Source organism: Myotis yumanensis, unplaced genomic scaffold, assembly GCF_028538775.1.
Source record: "Myotis yumanensis isolate MYYU_CA2020_CCGP unplaced genomic scaffold, mMyoYum1.0.hap1 SCAF_5, whole genome shotgun sequence".
NCBI classification, from domain to species: domain Eukaryota; kingdom Metazoa; phylum Chordata; class Mammalia; order Chiroptera; family Vespertilionidae; genus Myotis; species Myotis yumanensis.
In genome coordinates this window covers 33,814,061-33,841,256 of record NW_027223756.1, presented here as the reverse complement: position 1 = coordinate 33,841,256, position 27,196 = coordinate 33,814,061, and the positions used below count along the sequence as shown (strand labels likewise).

The 27,196-nt window shown below is 38.2% G+C and overlaps 1 protein-coding gene and 1 pseudogene across 1 annotated transcript; one reads left to right on the top strand and one right to left on the bottom strand.

The window, feature by feature from the left end:
- Nucleotides 1–27,196, bottom strand: PPP2CA (protein phosphatase 2 catalytic subunit alpha). The gene is made up of 7 exons (XM_070414995.1): nt 26,859–27,196; nt 8,680–8,889; nt 4,817–4,990; nt 4,207–4,296; nt 3,360–3,521; nt 1,605–1,723; nt 1–1,110 (listed from the first exon to the last, which is right to left on the bottom strand). The coding sequence occupies exons 1-7, from the start codon at nt 26,958–26,960 to the stop codon at nt 1,038–1,040; spliced, it is 930 nt and encodes a 309-aa protein (XP_070271096.1). The 5' UTR covers nt 26,961–27,196; the 3' UTR covers nt 1–1,037.
- Nucleotides 16,957–17,684, top strand: LOC139011674 (homeobox protein OTX2-like; annotated as a pseudogene).

The following is a 27,196-nucleotide window of genomic DNA, read 5'->3' as shown; positions in this document are numbered from 1 at the left end:
TCTACCTGAAAACATGCTGTTTTATTAAAAAACCCAAAAAACTTAAATCTCAAGTTACATGGTTTTACAGACCGATCTCACTGAAGTAGCACACAGATTTCCTTTCTTGCAAACAAGTTAATATGCAGGAAGAACCCACAAAGAACACACTGGCAATCTGATAAATTGTACTATCTGAACTATAAATCATGAAATTCACCTGAAGAATGTTAAGGAATTACCAGAGAGACTATGTAATGGACTTGATTTTTTTTTTTCTTTACCTAGCATTCTACAAATTCTAAAATTTATCAACTGATTTATCTTTTAAATAAACAGCACCAGTCTTGCCCATTGATACAATTAAAATTTGACTTTCTCAGTTCTTAGTTCACAAGTTTATTATGAAAAACACTGCAGTGCTCTTGTGCAGTTAACATTGTCTTACAGGAGGGGGAAAAACAGTTCTGTCAAAGCAACTCACCAGGTTCTGACAATAACAAAGAACAACATGAGGCTGAGATTTGAGAAGGGAGATAAACTGAGTGCAGACAAATCATACAATTAAATTAAACGGTATCCCTGAAAATAAACAGAACAATTTCAAAACTCACAAGTAGAGGGGAGGCCTTGGTACTTATTTTTAAAAATGTTCATTAAGCTCCAATGATTGTTTGTTGCTATCCTTATCTACAGTCATGCTGAGTAAAGCTATAGCTAAATGGAAGTTAAATTGTATTCACGAGGTGTTAATGTTTACATCTTATCTGCAGTCTCTCATAGAAAGCAAAAGTAACTACAAATAACGTTATGCCAGAAACTGGTTTCTTGACCAACAATGTCGCTTCAGCATGCAATGAACTGGTTCATTCTAAAGTGGTCACGGCTGTTGATGACAAGAGGCTTTGTATTTTTATATGGCACATCTTTTGGTCCATGTGAAAACAAGTTTTTTGAATGTTAACTATTCTCTGACACTTTGGAGTTACTGTTGCTCTTCCAATTTCCATTAGGTCAACATATGGTTCATGGCAATACTGTACAAGTTTAAAATTTCATTACAGGAAGTAGTCTGGGGTACGACGAGTAACATGTGGCTCGCCCCTGCGAGGTGCTGGGTCAAACTGCAAGCTGAAAAACAAGACATATTTGTTGTTTATACTCGAAGACACCATTGTACTGACACTCAAAATCAAGAACATCATTCTTTCAAACTTTACACTATTTTTTCCTATCAAATTTCAACTTGCCTTAATGTAACAAAACTAATTATAGTTCAATCATGCTTTTAATAAGGGTCTTCTAGCTGAATGCCTCCTCAAAGAGCCAAGGTAACTTCAGCCAGAGAGGATATGCTTTTATATACTAGGCTTCCTTATAAGATCAATTTTAAGATGGGCTCTACTAAATAAGTAAAATGTAGGTTTAAAGTTCTAATTTATATTAGGACCTATATATATCACAAGTTTCTGTTGATGTATTTCAAAATACCATAGGTCTGTTTCAAAGGAAACTTAAAAATCAAATTGGAATGTATTTAGCAATGAGCTTTTCAACTCTTAAAACTCCCATTAAAACTATATATTCAAATAATAGCAATCAACTACTCAGGTGTAGATACTTACAAAGAGTATTTTAGAGTATCATCAAGTTCCATGATTGCAGCTTGGTTACCACAACGATAACAATAGTTTGGAGCACTGAAAATCGTTACTACATTCCGATCATGGCACCAGTTATATCCCTACAAGGAAAAAAGAAAGGACATAAAAATACATTTTACTCCCTTATTTACCTAACTAAATGTTACTCAAGAAAAAAACTTTTCTCTCAAAAAGGCTTGAAAAATAGCAACAGTTTCTAGACAACAATAATTTCCTGAGCTCTACACAACTTTTTAAATTAGAAACAATAACCAATAGATCTTCTTAAATATCTGGCCTTCTGTAAACAGCACTGTCTGTCTCACCAGCCTCTCTTATTGCAGTGACTCTAAACATGATCCAAGAATGAGTATATGGCCATTCCTTATAAAGGCATGTGCCCTAACCAGGAATCAGGCAGTTCCAAGGTACCAAGGCGGTCATTGCTCAGGTAAAAAGAATAGATGCCTCTAGCATTTCTGGCTTTATTCAAATGCATCAGTTACTTTTAAAGTATTGTTCACAAATTTATTTCCCTATCTTTAGCAAAGTCAGACTTTATTGATAACTACAGAACTGTATTAGAATTAATCTAAACAGGACCCAAATTTTATTTGTATGCTAAAAGTCAATGTTCTATGCTAAGAATTGAGCCCATTTTTCCGTTTTCTTCTTTCAAATCACTGTAATCTTACCATCCAAAAGACTACTTAAAATATTTTGGTTTATTTCTTCCCAAACTCTCCTCCACACATACACATTAAATATACGAAATAACAAAATTGAGATAATAAAATATTACATTCCCTCTTGTCCTGCCCCCTGAATCTTACTTCCCCACTCTTAAATCCCAAGCACTATCCTGTCATTAAGAATCTGTCAAGCCTGGTTGGTGTGGCTCAGTGGATGAGCATTGACATATGAATCAGGAGGTCACGGTTCGATTCCTGGTTAGGGCACATGCCTCAGTTGTGGGCTCAATACACCGTAGGGAGCATACAGGAGGCAGCTGGATGGATGATGCTCTCTCACTGATGTTTCTTTTTAAAAAAATGTATTGATTGTCAGAGAGGAAGGAAGAGGGAGAGATAAAAACATCAATGATGAGAGAGAATCACTGATCAGCTGTCTCCGCCAAGCCTTCTACTGGGGATCGAGCCCGCAACCCAGGCATGTGCCCTGATCGGGAATCAAATTGTGACCTGGTTCATAGGTCTATGCTCAACCACTGAGCCAAGCCAACCTGGACTCACTCACTGATGTGTCTATATCTCTCTCCTCTCTGAGGTTAATAAAAACACATTAGAAAAGAATCCTGGGGCGGGGGGGGGCGGGGGGGGGGGGGTGACGCAGGGAGGGGGGTCGCGGGGGTCAATTGGGGAAAATGAAGACAAATGTAAAACTTTAGACAATAATAAAAAAAAAGAATCTGTCACATTTATGGTGACGGAGGGGGACTAGACTTTGGTGGTGAGCACACAATATCGTAATTGTACACTTGAAACTTAGATAATGTTACTAATCAACACTGACTCAAATTTGAAAAAAGAATCTCTAAAAACATGTTAACTATGAATTTCATGGTGACCAAAGCTTGAGATTTTACTTCTAGTGTGCACCTACTGAAAAGGCTCAGGCTACATGTTCTCATTAGTATCATTCATTTAAAACTCCCTAATATCTTCCTTCATTAAGTTTACATAAAAGGCAAATCAGGTTTCAAAGAACAGAACGTACCTCCATCACCAGCTGGTGAGCTCTAGATACCAACGTGAGGCCATTGGCATGATTAAATGTCTCAGAAATATCTTGCCCAAAGGTGTAACCAGCTCCTCGAGGAGATATTCCCCAACCACCACGGTCATCTGGATCTGACCACAGCAAGTCACACATTGGACCCTAAAAAAGCAAGTTAAGTTAAACAGACTTGCAAAAATGGTTAATATATGATTTGAATAATTCACCAAAAGCAGACTTTATTGATAATCACAGAATTGTATTAGAATTAATTTAAACAGGACCCAAATTTTATTTGTATGCTAAAAGTCAATGTTCTATGCTAAGAATTGAGCCCATTTTTCCTTTTTCTTCTTTCAAATCACTGTAATTTTACCATCCAAAAGACTACTTAAAATATTTGGGTTTATTTCTTTTTAAGTGGTGTTTGCTGGAAACAGTAAAAGGTTTTACAGTTACAAATATCTATGTCAAATAAATAAACTATTTCCAGATGTCTTTTAAGAGAAATAGCCTATATCAATGAGCCCCAATAACAAACCCTAACTAATAATTTGCCTATAGTATACAAATGTCAATGTTAGGCACTAGAGTCTAGTAATTAAGACAAAGACTCTGAAGAAAACTATACCCTATGTCCCAAGCCCAGTCCCACAAGTATGGCGATCTTGGCAGGTTCCTTATATTAGCTTCTTCTGAAGAACGGGTGGACAAGAGTGTTCACACCACATGGGGTCATTTTTGAGAATTAAACAAAAGAATACATATAATGAACTAAGTTACAATTAAACTTTTTCCTCCAAGAAGTTTGCTAAAAAGATTTTATTAACCAAATAAAAGTCATTACCTCATGGGGAACTTCTTGTAGGCGATCAAGTGCTCTGATGTGATCCAGTGTATCTATGGATGGCGAGAGGCCTCCATGTAGACAGAAGATCTGAAAAGAGTGGTTTATGTTAACCTCACCTAAAAACAAGTTGAGACATTCTGGACTAAGGCGCAGACAGCAGCCCACATTATTTGACCCACTTGTATCTATGTTCTGCCACAAACAGGCTTGTCTCTGCACCTCCTCTAAGCCATCTTTCTCCCAACCCACTCTAAACTACTGAATATACTCCCTTTCTTCTTGATAAACCATCACTACTTAATGCAGATTCCACTTCAATCTGCTCCTCCAAGAAAATGTTTCTCTGATTTCACTCTCACCACAGACTATTATCTTCTTTTGCACAGAATTTTGTTATAGTCTCCTTAATTACATCTCCCAGATGTGTCCAGAAACAGTTTGAGAGGATGGATGCAGTCCCAACATATAGTTCAGGGCCTGATACAAAGGCACTTCAAAGAGGCCCCAAAGGGATGTGAGTGGACAAAGAAGTTACTGGTACTTAAACATTAAGAAAGCAGAATACTGAAAACAATCAGCGATGTAAGTTTTGAGAAGACCTACATACCTGCCCATCCACCAAAGCAGTGAGAGGAAGATAGTCAAAAAGATCTGTAAAATATTTCCAAACATTTGCATTTCCATATTTCCTTAAACACTCATCATAGAAACCATATACTTGTGTGATCTGTCTGCTCTCATGATTTCCTCGAAGAATAGTGATGCGTTCACGGTAACGAACCTGAAACAACAAAATGGAAAACAACATGAAATGCTGGCTCCTTCAAAAACCAAACAACAATTCAGCAAACCTTCCACAGGGAAATCTAGAGTTCCAATTTTATTGGGGGAAAAGACAAAAAACGAAAACCATTCCAAATCCTTGTATCACACTGAACTGAAACCACACATCTACAGGCACTTTTCCATGAGGTATTTGTCAACCCAATCTCAACTAAATCAAACTCCTACCACCAATTTTACACCAAGAGAATTATCAGCTATAACACTCTATTCATAAATTATTTCTTGTTAAATAATTTTTGGTAAATTTATAATTATGCAACAATCATCACAATCCAGCTTTATAATCATGCCATTATCCCCAAAAGATCCCTCATGCCTATTTGCAGTCACTCCCAACTCCCACCAACCACTGATTTACTTTCTATTGATTTGCTTTTCTAGAAATAGCATATAAATTAATCACACAACATGCAGTCATTTGTGCCTGGTTTCTTTCATTTAGGCAGAATATTTTTGATGCTCAACTGTATATGGATCAGTGGTGTGTCTTTCTTAATTGCTGCATAGTATTCCATTGTATGGCCATACCAATTTTTTTTTTTTTTTTATGCACCAGTTGAATGAATACTTGGATTGTTTGCAGTTTGGGGCTACAATGAATAATGTTACTATAATCATTTGAATGTACATGGTTAAAATTGAAATTATTGGGGTAACATTGGTTAATAAAATTACTACATGATCTATATATTGTACTGTATGCTTACCACCCCAAGTTAATGTGTGTAAGTTTTTAATTTTTTAAATATTTTTTAATTGATTTCAGAGAGGAAGGGAGGAGAGAGAGAGATAGAAACATCAATGTTGAGAGAGGATCACTGATTGGCTGCCTCCTGCACACCCCCCCCTGGGGATTGTGCCCGCAACCAGGGCATGTGCTCTTGACTGGAATCGAACCCAGGACCCTTCAGTCCACAGGCCAATGCTCTTTCCACTGAGCCAAACCAGCTAGGGCCATGTAAATTTTTATATGAACGTATTTTCATTTCTCTTGGGTAGATTCCTAACTGAGTATAATTGCTGGGTCATATGGTAGGGATATGTTTAACTTTTTGAGAAACTGCCAAACTTTTTCAAAGTGCAGAGCATTTTATATTCCCACCAGCAATGCATAAAGATTCAATCTCTCCACAAATTCACTAACACTTGGTATTATCAGCCTTATTGATGACAGCCATTTGAATGGCTGTGACTTTAATTTGCATCTTTTCATGTGCTTACTGGTATTTTCTTGGGTGAAATATCCAAATACTTCATCCATCTTTAAATTGTCATCTTAGTTATAACAGGTTTTAAATATATATATATATATATATATATATATATATATATATATATATATATGAATACAAATACATTTTCCTTAGTGATGTCTTTTGAAGACCAAAAATAATTCTGATGAAGTCCAATTTATTAATTTTTTAATGGATCATGCTTCTGGTATCATAGCTAAGAAATCTATGCCTAACCCAAGTTTACAAAGATTTTCTAAGTTTTATTCTAGAAAATTCATAGCTTTAGCTCTCATATTTAGGTCTATGATCAATTATGGTCCATTTATATGGTATGAGGTATCTAAGTTCCTCTTCTTCTTTTTTTGTAAATGGATACTCTTGTTCCATCACTATTTGTTAGTTTCCTTCCCCCTTTATTAGTTTGTCATAATAAAGAATAGGCTGTCATAACAAAGCACCACAGACTGGGCGGCTTAAATATCAAATGTATTTCCTCACAGTTATAGAGGATGTTGGTAGGATTGGTTACATCTGAAGGTCCCTGTCCTTCGCTAGTAAATGTCTATCTTCTCCAACAGTCTTAATATCTTTCCTCTGAATCTGTGTCCAAATCTCTTCTTATAAGGATACCAGTCATTGGATTAGGGCTCCCCATCTGACCTCATTTTAATTACATCTTTAAAGACCCTATCTCCAAACACAGTCACATTCTGAGGTAATGAGGGTTAGGTCTTCAACACATGAAATTTGGGAGTAGCAGCAGCACAATTCAACCCTTAACAGCTTCAAACATGAATTCTTAAAGTTAACATATTCAATCATTCTGAGCACTGGGATTCATATCCTGGGCTTTAAGGTCAGCTTATAAGTCTGCTCTTATAGTATCTAGAGCTACCACAGAAAGTTTCCATCATTTAATCTAACTCCTTTGTTTTACAGATGCAGAACATAATGACTCCAAAAATGTTCTGTAGCACTTTACATGATTCAGACTAGTAGCTTCAAACACATACATTATATTAGTTGCCTAAAATTCAGCTCTTGCCAAAACCACATCTCACTGCTTCTCCAATATTAGAAGTCTTTGGCATTTTACCATTCTGCATATTTATTTATTTATTTTTATTTTTTAAAATATGTTGTATTGATTTTCTACAGAGAGGAAGGGAGAGGGATAGAGAGTCAGAAACATCGATGAGAGAGAAACATCGACCAACTGCCTCCTGCATGATCCCCACTGGGGATGTGCCCGCAACCAAGGCACATGCCCCTGACCGGAATCGAACCCGGAACCCTTGAGTCCACAGCCCGACGCTCTATCCACTGAGCCAAACCGGCTCTGGCACCATTCTGCATATTTAATAAAATCTTTTCCCCAAAAGGTAAAGTCAATTTTTTTATGGGAAAGATAGAAGCCTACCATACTAAACGCTATTTATCATTTCATGTTTCACCTTCATACCTTTGTACATTTCCCAAAGCTATACCCAATATAAAGCAACTTGCTTTCTTTAATTATCATTTCTATTGTTCTAGATTATCATGACATGCTTAATGGTTACAAACTAGTCCATTGAGATAAATCATAATTTAGATATTCACTTTCTGTTGGATATTTAGGTCAATTCTTTCTGATATTAAAAATAATGCTGCAGTTTATGTTTTTATATAAATAAAGCTCTTTTCCTTGTGAATTTCTACTTCAATAAAATTGTAATAGAACTACTCTGTCAAAGGATATAAACATTCCAACAACTGACATTTCATTCCTTTAAAATACTTCAAAAGTATCTAGAAAGGTAATTATATTCCTCCACATCCCAATTTATTGATCTAAAATCTATCTGACCAGCCCTCTAATATTTCTTCAAATAATCGAAGGTTATTTTCTTCCTTAAGGAATAACCTTTTTTTGCCCTGGCTGGTGTTGCTGTGGTTAGAACATCAGCCCGAATACCACAGAGTCTCAGGTTTGATTTCTGGCCAAGGGCATCTACCTGGGTTGCAGGTTCAATCCCCAGCCCCAGGTGAGGTGTGTGTGTGGAAAGGCAATCAATCGATATGTCTCTCTCACATCAATGTTTCTCTCTCACTCACTCTCCCTCCCACTCTCTAAAAATCAATAAAAAAAAATATCCTCGGGTTAGGATTAACAAAAAAACTCCCCACAAACACACAAAACCCTTTTTGTTTTTATTTTATACCATCCCTTTACTCAGACAGATAGACCTATGATTTCTAGGTCCCAAATCTAAATATTTGCAATCCTAAATTAAAAGTTTTATTCTAAAACTTAATATTCAGAGAAAATCACAAATCTCTGGAAAAAGGACATTCAAAAGGACTGTTTTACTCAGTTTAAAATATCTGAACATAAAATTGAAGTTACCTTAAGAGCTACAAGCAGAGTAACTGTTTCAACTGAGTAGTATCCTCTGTCAACATAATCTCCCATAAACAAGTAATTTGTATCTGGTGACTTGCCACCAATTCTAAACAGTTCCATGAGATCATGAAATTGCCCATGCACATCTCCACAGACGGTGACTGGACATCGAACCTCTTGCACGTTGGATTCTTTTGTCAGGATTTCTTTAGCCTACAGATAGAGAGAGAGAGAAAAAAAATAAACCAATACACTTGACATTAAACATTAACAAATACATGTTTCTTCACACTTAATGTAGTGTAAGACTCAACTCAGTAGAAAATGAAATTGCAGGCAATTATGATCCCATTATATGAGGGCAAGATTTTGTTGCATTGGTCATCTCTCCCCTGAATCCAAAACCAAATGTGTATCAAGATGCACAGCCCTATTTCTCTCATCAGTATCAAGAGTTTTTAGGCCTATTAGTTGTCACCTAAGTAAACACTAAAGAAATTATATTACTAGTAGCTATATAAAGATCAATGAAAATGGAGCAAGACATTCAGGTACCTAATTCCTTAGTTTTAGAGTTCTTTTTAAAAAAAATATATTTCTTTATTGATTTCAGAGAGGAAGGGAGAAGGAGAGAGAAAGAGAGAAACAACAATGGTGAGAGAGAATCATTGATCGGCTGCCTCCTGCATGCCCCCTACTGGGGATTGAGCCCGCAACCCAGGCATGTGCCCTTGGCTGGAATCGAACCCGGGACCCTTCAGTCCGCAGGCTGACGCTCTATCCACCAAGCCAAGCCGGCTAGAGTTCTAACTATAATGCTGGCATTCCAGGAACCCAGGCTATGAGGAGAGGTTTCTTAGTCCTGCTTGACTTTAATTTTTGAAGGACATTAAAATTTTACCTGTATGTTAATATACTTTTTATACTTTACAGTATACCAAAATACAAGCTTCTTGTTTTACAGTTTGTGCCTATTCAATATACATGGGTTTTATGCTGCTTTTAGAAAACTGTTTGACAGCATTCCTCCACATAGTCACAAATTCAAACATTACTTTTAAGGGTAACATAATCTATCTCTCAATACCATTTCATTCATTCAACACAATTATTGACCATTACTATATACCAGAAACTGTAAAGAGCACTGGAAGATATCATTCATTTGCTACATTTATCTGAGTGATATTATGTGTCAGGCAGGTTCTGTGCTAGCTACTAAAGGTACAGTGAACAATGTAGGTCATTCCCATGGTAGGGTAGGGGGTGCAGGCCAACAAACAAGTATCTAAGCAACGGAGTACAGACTGTTAAATGCCATGAAAGGGAGAGAGTAACTGGTGAAGGCCACTTTAAATAAGACATCACAACAAACAAGACAGCTCAAAAAGCACACAGTAGAGCAGGAGAGACAGACAATAAAAATTATCATTACAGCCCTGGCTGGTTTGGCTAAGTGGACAGAACATCAGCCTGTGGACCAAAAGATCCAGGGTTCAATTCTGGTCAAGGGCACATGCACGGGTTGCGGGCTTGATTCCCAGCAGGGGGCATGCAGGAGGCAGCCAATCAATGATTCGCTCTCATCACTGATGTTTCTATCTAACTCTCCCTCTCCCTTCCTCTCTGAAGTCAATAAAAATATTTTTTTAAAAAATGATCATTACAAAAGGGCCAAGTGCTAAGACATGCTGGAATAAGCAGCAGTGTTCCAGGATCACAGTCCCCGGGACAGCTAAAAAAACTGACTGAGCCTGAGATCCAAAAAATGAGTGAGTGAGTTCCACAAAGGGGATGAAAGTAGAACATCGGAGGAGGTCCTACACAGGCAGATACAATTACTTGTAAAAATGTCCCAGGAGCTAAAAGAGGGAAAAATTGACATGACTGAAGCATAACACACAAGAGTAAAGAAGAGGGTGGACTGGGGTGGAGGTAGGGTAACCCACTACCCTGGTTTTAACACTGAAAATCCTGCATCCCAGGAAATGCCTCAGCTGTGCCCATGCAAACCATGATAGTTGGTCACTCGAAGTAGGAAATGTAGGAGGAGAAAGAAGCATGGATATAGACCAGGGGTGGGCAAACTTTTTGACTCGAGGGCCACAATGGGTTCTTAAACTGGACGGGAGGGCCGGAACAAAAGCATGGATGGAGGGTTTGTGTGAACTAATATAAATTCAAAGTAAACATCATTACATAAAAGGGTATGGTCTTTTTTTTTTTTTTTTTTAGTTTTATTCATTTCAAACGGGCCGGGCCTGTGGGCCGTAGTTTGCCCACGGCTGATATAGACTGAAAAACAAAGGGGTATTGAAACGAAGATCCACTGGCAGCAAAGTTGATGAGTGAATGTAGTATTTCAGGGGCAGGGGCTATGAAATGTGGTATTGTGGGTATCTGAAATGGAGTAGCGCTTAAAGGCCAATAGTATTCCAGGACCAATCCACAGGCAAGTCTTGCCCAGTCTCCTCCCAAAACATATCTCAAATCTATCTGCTTCTATCTTTTTTGCTACTATCCTGGCCCAAGCCACCATCATCTCTCCTGGATTACTATGCTGGCCTCCCTATTTCATTTTCCTGTCTCTAATCTATGTTCCATGCAACAAACTGACAATTTTTACAATGTTCACCAGATTCATTTTAGTCACAACTGTGTACACAGCACCTTGCTAGAACAAACAATGCCTGAGATGTAGAGGGCACTTCATTCAAGCATCAATAATTTTTTTAAGTCTCCCTTCCCCACCCCATACTGGTGTTCTCACATGCAGCCAAGTTTAAGAACCACTATTTTCAAGTCTCTAAACATTTTGGAACCTATTTCAGTACATTCACCAACCACTGACATCCAAAATTATTAATTTGACCTAACATTTTTAAATGTAGAAAAATATTCACTGTCCTCAAAAAGGGATATTTCTAAAGAAATACATATAATCCACATCACTAGTGTAATTCCAACCTTCCTTGGTTTCTTATTACTAAAAAGCAGTTTACTAGACATAGTCTATTACTGTTTGGCATTAATACCATGTCTACATACTAACGAAAATAGCTATGAATGAAATGACAGGCTTACTTCAAAGAAATTTTCAAAAGTTATTGTCCACTCTCCACAACCCCATTGCCCCCCTTGAACAGAGTAACCACCAATAGCATTCTGATGTATACCCTTTCAAAACCTTGTTTACACATTTTAAGTCATGTTATGAGCCTAAAGAAATATAACTGCATATTTAAACTAGAAACAATATTGGTCAGCAGTCTGCTTTTCTCCTTACCAATATATCTTGGAGTTCAGAATGCACATATATACACCTGGTTAATTTCTCACATTGAACATGGAGTATTATCTGATGAACTAGAGGTCTGGTGCATGAAATGCATGCACAGGTAGGGTCCCTAGGCCTGGCCAGTAATCAAGGCCTTCTGGCTGCCGCCCCCTGGTGGTCAGTGCATGTCATAGCGAGCGATCAAACTCCTGAGGGGACACTTTTATATACATAGACTAGATACTTAGATAGCTAGCTAGATAGATAGATAGAAGATAATACTCTGGGGGAGGGGGCTGCATGTATATCCTAGTATTTGCTCCCTTGTATACATATGAAGGCACATTTCCTGAAAGAAGATACTATGAAGTGGACTTATTAGTATATCTAGTGGTTTGCATTTTTTTCTTCTTTTTTAAAAATATATTTTTATTGATTTCAGAGAGGAAGGGAGAGGGAGATGAAAGATCAAAGAGGGAGAGAGAAACATTGATGAGAGAAAATCATTGATCAATTGCCTCATGCACACCCCTAACTGGAGATCGAGCCTGCAAACCAGGCATGTGCCCTAACCGGGAATTGAACCATGAGCTCTTGTTTCATAGGTAGACACTCAATCACTAAGCTATGTTGGCAGGTCTCATCCTCTGGTATTCTGATTGCTATAATTTAAAGCCTATGTCCCTGAATTATGCATGGGCACAAAAAAGCAAAACGCACACACACTCCCAAACTTTTTTGCTTCTCCTAAACCCCTAAAACATTTTTTCAGATCTTCAAATGTCTCAGCTACTTAACATTTGAAAAAAGATCAATGCCGAAACCGGTTTGGCTCAGTGGATAGAGCGTCGGACTGCGGACTGAAGGGTCCCAGGTTCGATTCCGGTCAAGGGCATGTACCTGGGTTGCGGGCACATCCCCAGTGGGAGATGTGCAGGAGGCAGCTGATCGATGTTTCTCTCCCATCAATGTTTCTGACTATCTATCTCTCTCCCTTCCTCTCTGTGAAAAATCAATAAAATATATTTAAAAAAAAAAAAGATCAAGTTTTAAAAAAAATAGTGTAATTAGCACCATATTCATTTTTTTTTTATTGGAACCCTACTGAAATTCAGTCAAGTGGCAAATAATGAAATGAATGAATTCAAGGAAAAAAAAATTTGATGTAAAATTTCCTAGCTTGGCCGGTGTGGCTCAGTGGTTGAGTGTCAAACTAGGAGGTCTTGGGTGACTCCTGGTCAGGGCACATGCCCAGGTTGTAGGCTTGATCCCCAATAGGAGGCAGCCAATCAATGATTATCTATCATCCTTGAATGTTTCTATCTCTCTCTCCCTTTCCCTTTCTCTCTTCTCTAAAATAAAATATATATATATTTTAAAAACTTCCTATTTAAAATGGGAATAGGCTATTTTATTAATAAGAAGAGACCATCACAAGTAACAGTGTGAAGCTAAATTTTATACCATCCTAATAAACAATTTGGAAAATCACTTGAAGGAAAGCAACCTTTAGGGGTATTAATTTATTTTCAACATCCTCTCAGCATTCTAAGTTCAGATTCAGAAATCAGACTGTATTTCAACCTGCTATAAAGCAATCAAGTATAAGGTGAATGACTTATATAGATCTGCTTGACATTCTTAGATATAGGTCATCCCTAGCCACCATAATAATATGAAATTACAAGCAACGCAGACTTAAATTAGACCTCACAGATCATCCAAGCCAAGATTTTTCAAGGAAGCAAAAGAGAAAAAACATGAACCAACAGATGCACCAACCACTTATAATCAAGCAAACACTTAAAAATACAATATGAAATGTTGAGATTGTTAATTTCAGTGGAAAAACTTTAAGAATAATATGACTGTCATAATCCTACCTCAGCAACAAAACCACTCATTTCTTCCAGTTTTTACCTACATACAGACCTCATATCTATAAGTGGTCAACATCTCGTTTGTGTTCTAATATTTCATATTCACTAACCCAATTTCCTACAGCATTGTAGTGATCATTTTAAACTGCTGTAGAACATCCTCCTGAACAGACTTATGCACGTATTATTGTTATCCGAATGATTTCCTTTCAGAATATTTTCAATTGATGGGATTACAGAGCAAGATAGTATTTTTTAGTTTCATATGTACTATACAACAGGATTATGCTTTTTGTTAGTGGTGGAATGTGGAAGAGCTGCTGCTGCCTCTGAAGCAGTAAGCAAGCTTTTCACTTAGTTCCACCACTCCAAACGCTCCCACCAAGGGCCCTGAATCTATCTACCCTGGGTGAAGCAAGACCTTCTAGCTGGATTCTACCCCCCTCACCCACTCACCATTTGGACTGACTTTGTGTGTCCTAACAACCTTATTAGCACTTGGATTGCGGGAAACGAGTTAAGTCGGCTCGCGTGAATTGCGCGTACTCCGCGGGAGCCGTCTTAACTCGGTTCATATAGATTTGCGGTGGAGTGCGGGAAACGTGTAAACTCGGGCCGATTGTAACTGCGTATTACCAAATATTTGTTTGTTTGCCGTTCACAAAGATACCTACCTGCGTATGCGAACCGTTTCATACCCATTGGGGTAATAGGTATCATAAAAATCCCTTGTAAGTAGAGAACACTTTATGGCGCTGGTCGAGTACAATACCGTTAGGGTACCAATGTATTGTTTTCTCATTTTATAACCGATATCCCTGGATATCTCACCATGCAAAGAGAATAGTTATTGAGAAATACTTCTTGTGTCCGGACGTCTTTAGTTTTGAGTTTTGTGAATATTATTACGTGTTTAAATATTTAAATATATTGTGATAAAGACATTCATATAGAATTTTTTAACCAAATAAAATAAAATCGTTCCGCAAAGTGTTCGCATAATAATTATTTTTTTATATCAGATATCTATCGGAGTACCGCTATTTTCAGTTAGTATTATTTTTATTTGCTTTAACCTAGAATGTCGCAGCATTCAGACTATAGTGATGATGAGTTTTGTGCAGACAAGTTGTCCAATTATTCTTGTGATAGCGATCTTGAAAATGCGAGTACAAGTGATGAAGATTCTAGTGATGATGAAGTAATGGTGCGTCCCAGGACATTGAGGCGACGAAGAATTTCGAGCTCCAGCTCTGACTCAGAGTCAGATATAGAAGGCGGGAGAGAAGAATGGTCGCATGTTGATAATCCACTGGTCTTAGAAGATTTTTTAGGGCATCAAGGATTAAACACAGATGCTGTTATAAATAATATAGAAGATGCCGTGAAATTATTTATCGGAGATGATTTTTTTGAATTTCTTGTAGAGGAGTCAAACAGGTATTATAATCAAAATAGGAATAATTTCAAACTTTCAAAAAAAAGCCTAAAGTGGAAAGATATAACCCCTCAAGAGATGAAGAAGTTTTTAGGGTTAATTGTTCTCATGGGACAGGTGCGCAAAGATAGAAGAGATGACTATTGGACCACGGAGCCATGGACGGAGACGCCATATTTTGGTAAAACGATGACGAGAGACAGGTTCCGACAGATATGGAAAGCTTGGCACTTCAATAATAATGCGGATATCGTAAATGAATCAGATAGACTTTGCAAAGTGAGACCAGTACTAGATTATTTTGTGCCTAAAATAAATATTTACAAACCTCATCAGCAATTATCACTAGATAAAGGGATCGTACCTTGGAGGGGAAGATTATTCTTTAGGGTATATAATGCTGGCAAGATCGTTAAATATGGAATATTGGTTCGTTTGTTGTGCGAAAGTGATACAGGATATATCTGTAACATGGAAATTTATTGCGGCGAAGGAAAGCGATTATTGGAAACGATACAAACAGTAGTGTCTCCATACACTGATTCGTGGTACCATATATATATGGACAATTATTATAATAGCGTCGCAAATTGTGAAGCACTTATGAAAAACAAATTCAGAATATGTGGAACAATCCGGAAAAATCGAGGTATACCTAAAGATTTTCAAACAATTTCTTTGAAAAAAGGTGAAACAAAATTTATAAGGAAAAATGATATATTGTTACAAGTGTGGCAATCAAAAAAGCCTGTATACCTGATTTCTTCGATTCATTCTGCGGAGATGGAAGAAAGTCAGAATATTGACAGAACATCAAAAAAGAAAATTGTCAAACCGAATGCACTCATTGACTACAATAAACATATGAAAGGTGTTGACCGGGCCGACCAATACCTTTCATATTATTCGATATTGCGAAGGACGGTCAAATGGACAAAAAGTTTGGCAATGTATATGATAAATTGCGCATTATTTAATTCTTATGCAGTTTACAAATCAGTGAGGCAAAGAAAAATGGGTTTTAAAATGTTTTTGAAACAAACAGCTATCCACTGGTTGACGGATGATATTCCAGAGGACATGGACATTGTTCCAGACCTTCAACCAGTACCGTCTACTTCTGGAATGCGGGCTAAACCACCTACATCTGATCCACCATGCAGGCTATCGATGGACATGAGAAAGCATACGTTACAGGCAATTGTCGGAAGTGGAAAAAAGAAAAACATTTTGAGAAGGTGTCGCGTATGTTCCGTTCATAAATTGCGCAGTGAGACACGCTACATGTGCAAATTTTGCAATATACCTCTACATAAAGGGGCGTGTTTTGAAAAATATCATACGCTAAAAAACTATTAATTTCTATTTGTTTTGATTTATTATGAAAATTTTATTTTAAACTTTAAAAATATGTGTATATTTTTAGGTAATAAGTATTTTTTGGGTTTTTCGTATTTAGTTTATATATATCGAATTATTTATGTACTGAATAGATAAAAAAATGTCTGTGATTGAATAAATTTTCATTTTTTACACAAGAAACCGAAAATTTCATTTCAATCGAACCCATACTTCAAAAGATATAGGCATTTTAAACTAACTCTGATTTTGCGCGGGAAACCTAAATAATTGCCCGCGCCATCTTATATTTTGGCGGGAAATTCACCCGACACCGTAGTGTTAGCATGATGCTTTATCTTAAGCAACTGCCTTATGTAATCAATGGGCTGAATCTGACCATTTCTGGCATAGACTTGCCAAATTCCTTGATGGGCTACCAGAAAACAGTTTAAGAATCAAAGAGCTAAGTAGCACCACCAGCAGCAGCAACAAAATGGAGGTTAAAAAAAAAAAAAGAAAAAAAAAGTGATACCTACCAAAAGGAATTTCTAGCCCAGAAAGTGAATTCAGAGAGTGGAGCAAGTGGCCAATTCACTCACCCCTCTAGCACCCCAGTTCCAACCATTTCCAGCAGCAGTGCTCCTGTATCTATCTGGAGTCCAGCTTCCATCTCCCCACTGTCAGATCCCTTGTCCACCTTCTCTTCCTGCATGCATGACCTATAGCCCATAGCCTATACTGGGGTTTCAGGTTATAGTCAAGAATATAATAGCTCAACTTTCTACTTTGGGGGCATGCATGGACTACAGATCTTACTTGACTCCTCTGCATCACCAGCTTCCTGGACCAGAAGTCACACACAACCTATTGGTACCACTACAGTCACCAGCCATCTCAATCAGTACTCAGCTTCTCTTTCCACCCAGGGATATGTAGCTTCAAGCCTGGTTTTAATTCAACTACTTAACTGCTTGGATTATAAGGACCAAACTGCCTCCTGGAAGTTTAACTTCAAGGATGACTGCTTGGATTATAAAGATCAGACATCTTGTGGAAATTCCAGATTTTGTGAAGACCTGTAGAAACTTTGTTGTGTGGGTGATTTTTAAATATACTGGGCTGGACATTCCAGTTTTAGTATGGTTTTGCAAACTAATGTCACCACAATAAATTCAATTAAAAAAATAAGAGAGATGGGATGATGCTCAGACTCATCTTCTGGAATACTTGAAGGAAAAATGAAGGTCCTTAGAGGGGCCCACCAAACAGCAAACTGAAATGGACAAATCAACCTACTTAAGATCCTGTCATAGTCTTAGATCATTGGTTTTCCTGATTTGCAAAGCGATCAAAAGCATTCTATCATGTGCAACCAAAACAATAAGAACACTAAACTGTAAGGGAAAGAGGGGAAGCACAGAGCCTACATAAGCAGAGGTGATCCAACGGTTTATCCAATTCTGACTGAATCTTAAAAAATGGACAGTATCTCAAGTTCACTTGCGTCTCATGTCCAACTGTTAGTTGGCACTGAAAAACTTCAGGGCTGTGTGAATTGTGCAACTGATTGTCCTAGATGCACTACTTTATTTTTAATGTTTACGAGGAGTCAATACGTAGTTTAAGAGACAATCAGCGTCTTATATAAATGGTATACCAGTGGTTTTTAATCTGTGATCTCAGACTTCAAAACTGTGATCACCTGTTATTGTATGCAACCTTGAACTCAACCTTTGTAGGGGTTCTTCTGTGATTAAATAGGTTATAATGATAAGTAAAATTCAGAGCAACCAAGTACTTATCTAAAAACATTACCTTTGCCTGGAGGTGCTGCACTGCAACTTTACATCAAAATGTCTCTGGACAAGGAGAATGAGAGAAGAGAAGGACACAAATTCACCTGCAATTTATGGCCCGTAAGTCTAGCAGTAAAGAGACACTGGTTAATTGCTCTGGCCCTAATAAACTTATAAACTGAGATCATTATTTATGTTTGCAGATGTTAACTGGAAAAGTTATAGATGTGTAAACCTTTTCTTCCTGTATTTCTAACGGTTTGGGCCTGTGTGTAACGCATGCAAGATCGTGCATGTGCGCACACATACACATTCACACCAGATTATGCCCAACTTGTTATGCAACATGCTCAGCTATCCTATATGATAAAAGCCTAATATGCAAATTGACCTATTGGCAGAACGACCGGTCGCTATGACCTGCACTGACCACCAGGGGGCAGATGCTCAACGCAGGAGCTGCCCCCAGCCTGCAGGCCCCCGACCGGCGGGGGTTAGGGCCCGTGAGCAGGCGGCGCTAGGCCAGCCAAGGCGGGTGCCCCAATCGCCCTGCCAGTAGTCCCACAGATTTGCCCTGATTGCCAGCCAGGCCTAGGAACTCTACCCATGCACGAATTCGTGCCCCGGGCCTCTAGTTTCAGATATAAAATGCTATCTCCTGATTTAACTGGCACTTTTCCTTTAAGATTTCTAACTTTTTATTCCATGTTTATTTACTACCAGTTATTTCTCCTCTTATACAAATTGTCCACACATACTCTTCAAGTAGTCACAGAGTTGGGTGATGATCTTATGAATTTTTTCTATTAAAAATATGATTATTGCCGAAACCGGTTTGGCTCAGTGGATAGAGTGTCGGCCTGCGGACTGAAAGGTCCCAGGTTCGATTCCGGTCAAGGGCATGTACCTGGGTTGCGGGCACATCCCCAGTGGGGGGCGTGCAGGAGGCAGCTGATCGATGTTTCTCTCTCATCAGTGTTTCTAACTCTCTAGCCCTCTCCCTTCCTCTCTGTAAAAAATCAATAAAAATATATTTAAAAAAAATTTTTAAAAAATCTGATTATTAATTCCAATATTCATTGGAACTCTAGTTCAAGTAAATTTAACATTTCACACTCTAATCATACATCTTCACCAATATAGCCATAAAGGCATAAGAGAAGCTGAGAAAAATGCAATCTTTAAATTTTATTTTTCAGTTAAACAATTCAAGACATTTTAAAACTTTTAATCTAAAGTTTTAATTTACAGCAAAATAATTAAATTTGCAGGCAAGAATACTTTTTTCAATATCTTAAGAGAATTTCACTTTGCTTTTTGCTACTTTAAAAAGGATAAAAGATAGGTTTCTTTGATTTTCATAACTATGCAAAATTATGTTTTAAGATAAATTAATATATATGGCTAGATTTTTATTTTGGTGGGATACATAAAGTAGTGCATATTAGCTCTGGAAGCAAATGAATTTATGTTAGTTATCTTCAATTATCAAACCTTTTTTTATACTACTTGTCTTTCATTAATTATACCAAACAGATGGTTCTAATATTTTATGAAACAATTCGGTCTTCTTTGATTAAAATCTGTACGATTAAGCTTCAAATAATCATCTTCATCTCTAACCAAAATAAATGATCATTTTCTTTAAAACTATATATCTGACCTCAATCTTTACTAACCAACCTACACATGTGCATAAATTAAACATTCCCAATCATTCCTACATGGGGGAAAAAAACGTTAATCTACTAAGCTGAGAAATGTTGCTACATACATAGTTTATTAAAAAATTCTCACAACAATTGATCATAAAACTAGATTCAACCACTCTGGGTCTGTTTCCTCCCCGATCTGTAAAAGATGACTTGGCCTAGGTCCGTGGTCGGCAAACTGTGGCTCGCGAGCCACATGCGGTTCTTTGGCCCCTTCAGTGTGGCTCTTCCACAAAATACTATGTGCCGGAGCACGTACAGTGCGATTGAAACTTCGTGGCCCATGCGCAGAAGTCGGTTTTCGGCCTGGGAGAGTCTATTTTGAAGAAGTACTGTTGATATTTGGCTCTGTTGACTAATGAGTTTGCCGACCACTGGCTAGGTCTTTAAGGTTCCTTCTAACACTAAAATTCTACTCCATTCTAAAGTCCTTCTTAAAAGTCTTTTAATGAAAAGTCAGAGCCACACAACAAAATAGATGGTGGGCATTACTACTAATTTACAAATGATAGGTGCAGAGAAATAAAATTCCCTCGATCACCACTAGTACAAATGTTCTAAAACAGCTGTGGGCAAACTACGGCCCATTTGAAATGAATAAAACTAAAAAAAAAAAAAAAAACCGTACCCTTTTATGTAATGATGTTTACTTTGAATTTATATTAGTTCACACAAACACTCCATCCATGCTTTTGTTCCGGCCCTCCCGTCCAGTTTAAGAACCCATTATGGCCCTTGAGTCAAAAAGTTTGCCCACCCCTGTTCTAAAATCTTTCCTATATAGTTTACAGAAGTTCAACCTTCTGACTAATCTGAAACCTTGCTATTAAGAACAAAAAGCAGCCCTAACCCGTTTGGCTCAGTGGATAGAGCATCGACCTGCAGACAGAAGGGTCCCGGGTTTGATCCAGGTCAAGGGCACATACCTTGGTTGCAGGCTCCTCCACAGCTTGGGCCCTGGTCAGGACGTGTGCAGGAGGCAACCAAGCAATGTGTTTCTCTCACTGAGAAACAACAATATTTCTCTGTCTCCCCCCCCCCCCACCCCTTTCCACTCCCTAAAAATCAATGGAAAAATATCCTCCCTAGAGGATTAAAAAAAAAAAAGAAAAAGAAAACTAACAAATCCCTGTGATAATGCTATTTAGACAAAGCTAAATACTGAAAGCCAGTAATGCATGTAATAGGGGCTTAAAATTTTTGATTGAATGAATTCCAAGAACAAATGTACAGTGTCACATCGTTAATAGAATCAAATGACACTCCAGAACCTTTGTCAACTACACTTCTGTATATGACTCTAGCTGCTAAAGAAACAAACTGTTTCCCAGGGCACTCTAGAACAAAGGTTCTCAAGCTTCTTTCAGCCCCCCCAACAACATAAATGTAAAAATTCCAATCTGTAGTAGTAATTAAATGATTAAGGCAGAGGTGGGGACAGGGAGTGGTGCCAGAGCAATTGGCCAGCTGGTCATGTACAAACTTTAGACACACATTTCTCTGTCACTGCCTTGTTCATCCATTCCAAGCCACAATACCAATACATAACTAGGCAGTAGTAACTTGGTATTGTGAAAGTAAGCTATTAACCCCAGGCTGTTACTTTATAGTTCTTTCAGACCCTAGCCATTTATTGACAAACCATAAGTCTCAACTTCAGCTTCTTCTACTACTTCTGCTCCAGAAGTAGAGAGAAAAGCTATTTAAAACAAAAGGAAATCTTTCCCCTTCCTAGTTTTAGTACAATTCAGATTTCACTTGCGTAGGAGTATAGGTTGAGGATTTTTTCAGACAAGGATGGTAACAGGAAATGAATTAAAGAAAAAAAGTGATATAAGCATAACCCATGGACACAGACAGTAAAGGGGTGAGGGCATGTGCTGGGGAAAGGGGGACGAATGGGGAGAGGTCAATGGGAGAAAAAGGAGACATATGTAATACTTTAAACAATAAAAAAAAAATGTTTAAAAAGTGAAAAGAGAGAATCGGACCAAGTAGAAAAGAGTTAAAAAAAAAAGGGGGGGCGGGTCCCTTGCCACACAAAACTTTTCCTATCTCTCCTAAGCACCTTCCAAAAAAAAAGACTCTTGCCTACCATTTCTTCAACCCAAATCCAATGTCTCCTGGTTTTCCGAGCTTAACTCCTCTAAACTAAACTAATATTCCATGTGACTTATGAGATAAGGAAATACCTGCTGTCATAAAAAGTGTGAATACCAGAGTGGTGATGCAAATATTATCCCATACACTTCTGAAGTGCTCATCATTCGTTCTACAGCATGCGTTTCACTACTACCAATATTTGTAGACACAGAACTCTTGACTCTGAAACAAAGAGAGTTGGAGAACTTGTGTATCTGAATAGTAGGACTGTTCATCTTTTCGGTGTTTCCTCATTAAGTCAACTCAAAACTAACTGCATTACTGCTTTTTGCCTGGAAGATCATGAAACAAAGAGGCACAAACAGCTTTGACTGTGGAAGCTATGAGGATAAAAAGAAAGGCAATTTATACACTGTAATGAACAATAATGTCAGTTATGCTTTATTAGAATATTTCAGAGCTTAGTCTATGGATCACAATTTATACTATCTGAGAATACATAGAAAATAAACTGGAGTTTTCATCTCATTAATCTTATTTGAGGAGGGAATAGTTAGCCACATCCAAAACTGAAGAATAATTATTGTTTACTCCTCCAGGACACAGTGAAACAACAGTATGTGACAGGAATAGGGAACTTTCAAACAATCAAAATAAAAGTAATGCTTTATTTTACAGAGCTGTTGATTCTACAATTCAGTCTGGTCTCAATTCACCTGCATCTTTTATTAACACTACCTAAGAATCTAAAAGGGGGCTGTGAAGCAAGGCTAGAACATTGGTCTTAGAATCCTTAAATCTAGGCAATCTCAATTTAGCCTCTGCAGTTAATAACTTTACCTTCCTGAGCCTCTAGTTTCTATTTATAATTGAGGACAATAACTGTTACATAAACTTAGGAGAACTATGCATGTAAAGTATGATGAACATAATATTCTGTATTATGCTTCCCTGCCAACTGTTTTCAATGTTCATATTACTTTTATGAAAATGAACCAAACAATGTAAACCAAACATATATACAGACTAGCAAAAAACACATTACACTTCATAAAATAATTTATCTTTGGTCAAATATTTTGTAGCTCATCTAATTAGAAAGAAGGGGTTTGTTTTCTATATACTCACGTAAGAAAGGTTAAATACTAAGTGAAGCCTAATGACTGTATTTTATTTATAGTGCTTGTAGAGCAATGGAAAACAGCATACCTAGTTAAAGAACTGCTTTGAGAAAAAAAAATCTGGCTATCAAATAACATTCTCTACAAGTTTGGTAAGAACTGAACGCACAAAGCCAAAAATCATACCTAAATTAAACCACTGCTGAAGTCATATAATAAAAGACTGTTTACTGTAGTTAATGTGAAAAGCCAAGTTGACACTAATATTTTTTCCCATCTGTAGATGGAAATATACCAGTCCAATTACACAGATGTAGTCATGTTACTGACTATAGAATTGTGCCTGACACAAAACTACACTCACTTACCACAAATTTTTAAACAATCAACAAATTATGATCCCCAAATGACAAGGTATACTGCACACACACAACCACCTTGGCTTTTAAAAAATATACATTTTATTGATTTTTACAGAGAGGAAGGGAGAGGGATAGAGAGTTAGAAACATCAATGAAAGAAACATCGATCAGCTGCCTCCTGTATACTCCCTACTGGGTATGTGCCCGCAACCAAGGTACATGCCCTTGACCGGATTGAACCTGGGACCCTTGAGTCCGCAGGCCGACGCTCTATCCACTGAGCCAAACCAGTTAGGGCACCTTGGCTTTGATATAACCCTTAATCACATTTGAGGGGTAGAGGAGCTTGACTTGTTAATAACATAAAACTATTTTCACTCTTGGATTCTCTGCATTTGAACACCTACCACTGTTCAATGTTGATGAGATATCATAATAATGGCCTCTGCATTTTAAAAATTACAATAATCTCTTATGATGATCTTTACTACTTTAAGTATTTCATTCAGATCAGGCATTTTCAGACATATAAAAGGTTTTAAAATTATCATACCTTCTCATAATCAAAGAAATAATCAACTATTACTAAGTAGCTATTTCCAACAAGTATCTTTTCTTAAAATAAAAAACTATTGTACTAATGAAAAAAAAATTTCCCTCAAGATTTTTTAAAAATGAAGCTCTCACCAGATGGGTTATTAGCCATACAAATATTAACAGTGAAAAGGGAATTTTTGTTTTACTAGGAAGACTTGTACAAAAGATCATTTCAAGTCACGTATCCTAACTCATCCCACATACCTAAAAAACTGCCTTCAAATTAATTTAGTCTGGAAATAATAATACCAAAAGTTGAAATACTTACAAGCTAAAGACAATAGGAAGGCTGTGTGATGGTATCCCCCCAAAAGGCTCATCCATTTCTTGGAAATGTACCTACAAATATTATTTCCCATCTTTTTGGCTCTGAGAATTAAAATCTGGACAGGCTGGATGAGCAACAGAGATCTACGCATAAATTGATTAACCTCACTCATCTTAGTTTTACAAAAATGTGGAAAACAACGAACATTTACTAGATGCACCAAGCTTCATACACCCCACCTAAGCATCAAATATTTCGTCTGTAGTCTCCAACACAAACCCTCTACTTCTGTGGTCCATTTACTACTGATTTCCAACTAGATTCAGACTCCTTGAGAATAAACATATTCTGCATTGCTTTCCATTCCTCTCATAAAAGGAAGCAATCTTGGATATTCAGGTTTTCAATATTTAAACACAAAGCACTCATTTAAAATGAAATTGTATGATCTCAAATTAAACATGCTTTAAGTCTATAGACAAGAAAATGGGTCCTGGTTGGGTAGCTCAGTTGGTTAGAGCATAATCCCAATAGACTGTGGGTTCAATCCTCGCTCAGGGCACATACAAGAATCAACCAGTGAATGCATTAAATAAGGGGAACAACAAATCAATGTTTCAAAAAAGAAAATGGACCAAGTGAAGTGGTTGCCCCAAGGTCAGTCACAATTATTCACTAGTGTCCAAGTCTAACTTTGCAGTCCCATGATTTTCCAATTACATCATTACTTCTCTTCCAATATTTTCTACACAAATGACTAGTCATCTAGCCAACTGCTGACTAAGTCTTTATGTAAAGTACTAAACTCTAAAAGTCATTAAAATCATCACTTATGGTACCTACAAATTAAGACCTAATAATATACATTAAATAATTCTGAAAAGCTTATTTGTACATCTTTAAAATAAACACCATCCTCATTTGATGCAGGGGAATTAAGGATCAAGAAGCTACCATTACAATGCAGCTCCAATAGATGATGTGCCACCTCATTAACTAGGAGAGTTTTGTTTGGGTTTGGGATAAATAAATCTGAATTTGCCTCACTTAAACTGAAATTATTTATAGCATAATTTCTTTAAAAGCCTATTTTAGGGGTATATAGGCCAAACTCATGAACCTAATTTTCACATCAAACCACAAACAAGTCAGCATAATTGCTCTGTAATAACTTCCTTCACTAATACAAAGTGATAACATAATATTTCACAACTCTGTATTAAAATAAAATGCTGCAAAGTTCACTTTAAAAAAGGGTAACTAAAATGGACTAATGAAACGGACTACAAGATCCTATTTTCAGCATCTGTAAGCACAAGTCCGCAACACAGTAAACGCTCAATCGATAGCTATTATTATTATTACTACCACTTAAAGCCACAAAAATACAAACAAGTAACTTTCCTAACAAAGAGCCAGGATACAAAATTTGCTGCTCTTACAGTTGATGTTGCTCATTAAAAAAAATAATAAATGGCAAAATGCCAAGTACGTTAAGCTTAGAGAAAGATTTCCCACTTACCCAGTTTAGGTCAGCATAGAAATCATAAATTCAACTGACATTTGACTTCCAATCCCAAAACTCCATATACAGTGTGATTCAACCAACTCTCTCATTTCTTCCAACGATGAAAAAGAACTTTTATGCCTCCCTATATCTACCACCATGACCTTCGTAGAAACTAGGTTAAGAGATTTGTTGTTAAATTCTTAAAAGACGCGCTTTACAAAAAGACTGGACAAGACTGCTCGGCGAATTTGGCGCAATCCCTCTAGGACAGCACTAAAGCAGTGGGGCCCCTCGATAGGTCTCGGGGTCTGGCCTACAAGCTCGCCATTGAGGGGACCCTCTGGACAGCTTTGGAGCTGAGACTCAGTCCTGAGTCCAAGGGAAAAGCCTCTGGCCCACCTCACAGGAGAGTCTCAGGCTCTGTCTCTGGGCGTTTGAACCCAAGGCCTCCTGCCCGGATCTCAAAACCGCCCCCACCCGGGGTCTCCGCTCCCCCAGCACCCGTCCGACGCCGAGGCCGGGAGGCTCCGAAGCCTCGGAGTGGGGTGAACGGCGCCATTTTAGGCGCCAGTGGCAGGGACAACCCATCTCCGCGCGCGAGGCAGGGGGCGCCGGGTCGCCTGGGAATCGCCGCCGGACCGCGCCGCGCCGGACCTCGGTCTGGGAGGCGCCGGGGGCCCGGGCGGGCGGCCTCCGCCATGTTGCACCCTCCCCACAGCCACCCCTTTCTCGGCGGGCTCAGCCCACGGCGGCTCCCGCAGCCGGAGTGTAGCTCACCTTCTCGCAGAGGCTCTTGACCTGGGGCTCGGAGAGCTGCTTGCACTCGTTCAGCTGCTCGATCCACTGGTCCAGTTCCTTGGTGAACACCTTCTCGTCCATGATGCCACCCGCCCGAACAGGCTGCCGCTCCGCGCTACACCCGCGCCGCCGCCCGCACACGGGCCACACGCACACGCCGCCGCCGGTCCCCGAGGTACTGGTGTGGTTCCTGGCGGTGTCTCGGCGCTGGCTCTGGCCCGCTGGCTCTCCCCGCAGTGCTCGGCCGCTGGCCGCTGTCTTCCTCAGCTAGCTAGAGCTCCCGAGCTCGGCTCTCTGTAATGGCGGCCGCCGGCGTG

What these genes read in the sequence shown, in the direction of transcription:
- PPP2CA (XM_070414995.1), bottom strand. Translation starts at nt 26,960, where the DNA reads ATGGACGAGAAGGTGTTCACCAAGGAACTGGACCAGTGGATCGAGCAG. An exon ending in TCAAGAGCCTCTGCGAGAAG is followed by an intron (nt 8,890 to 26,858) that starts GTGAGCTACACT and finishes CTCTATCTGTAG; the next exon opens with GCTAAAGAAATCCTGACAAA. An exon ending in CTCTGCTTGTAGCTCTTAAG is followed by an intron (nt 4,991 to 8,679) that starts GTAACTTCAATT and finishes TTGTTGTTTCAG; the next exon opens with GTTCGTTACCGTGAACGCAT.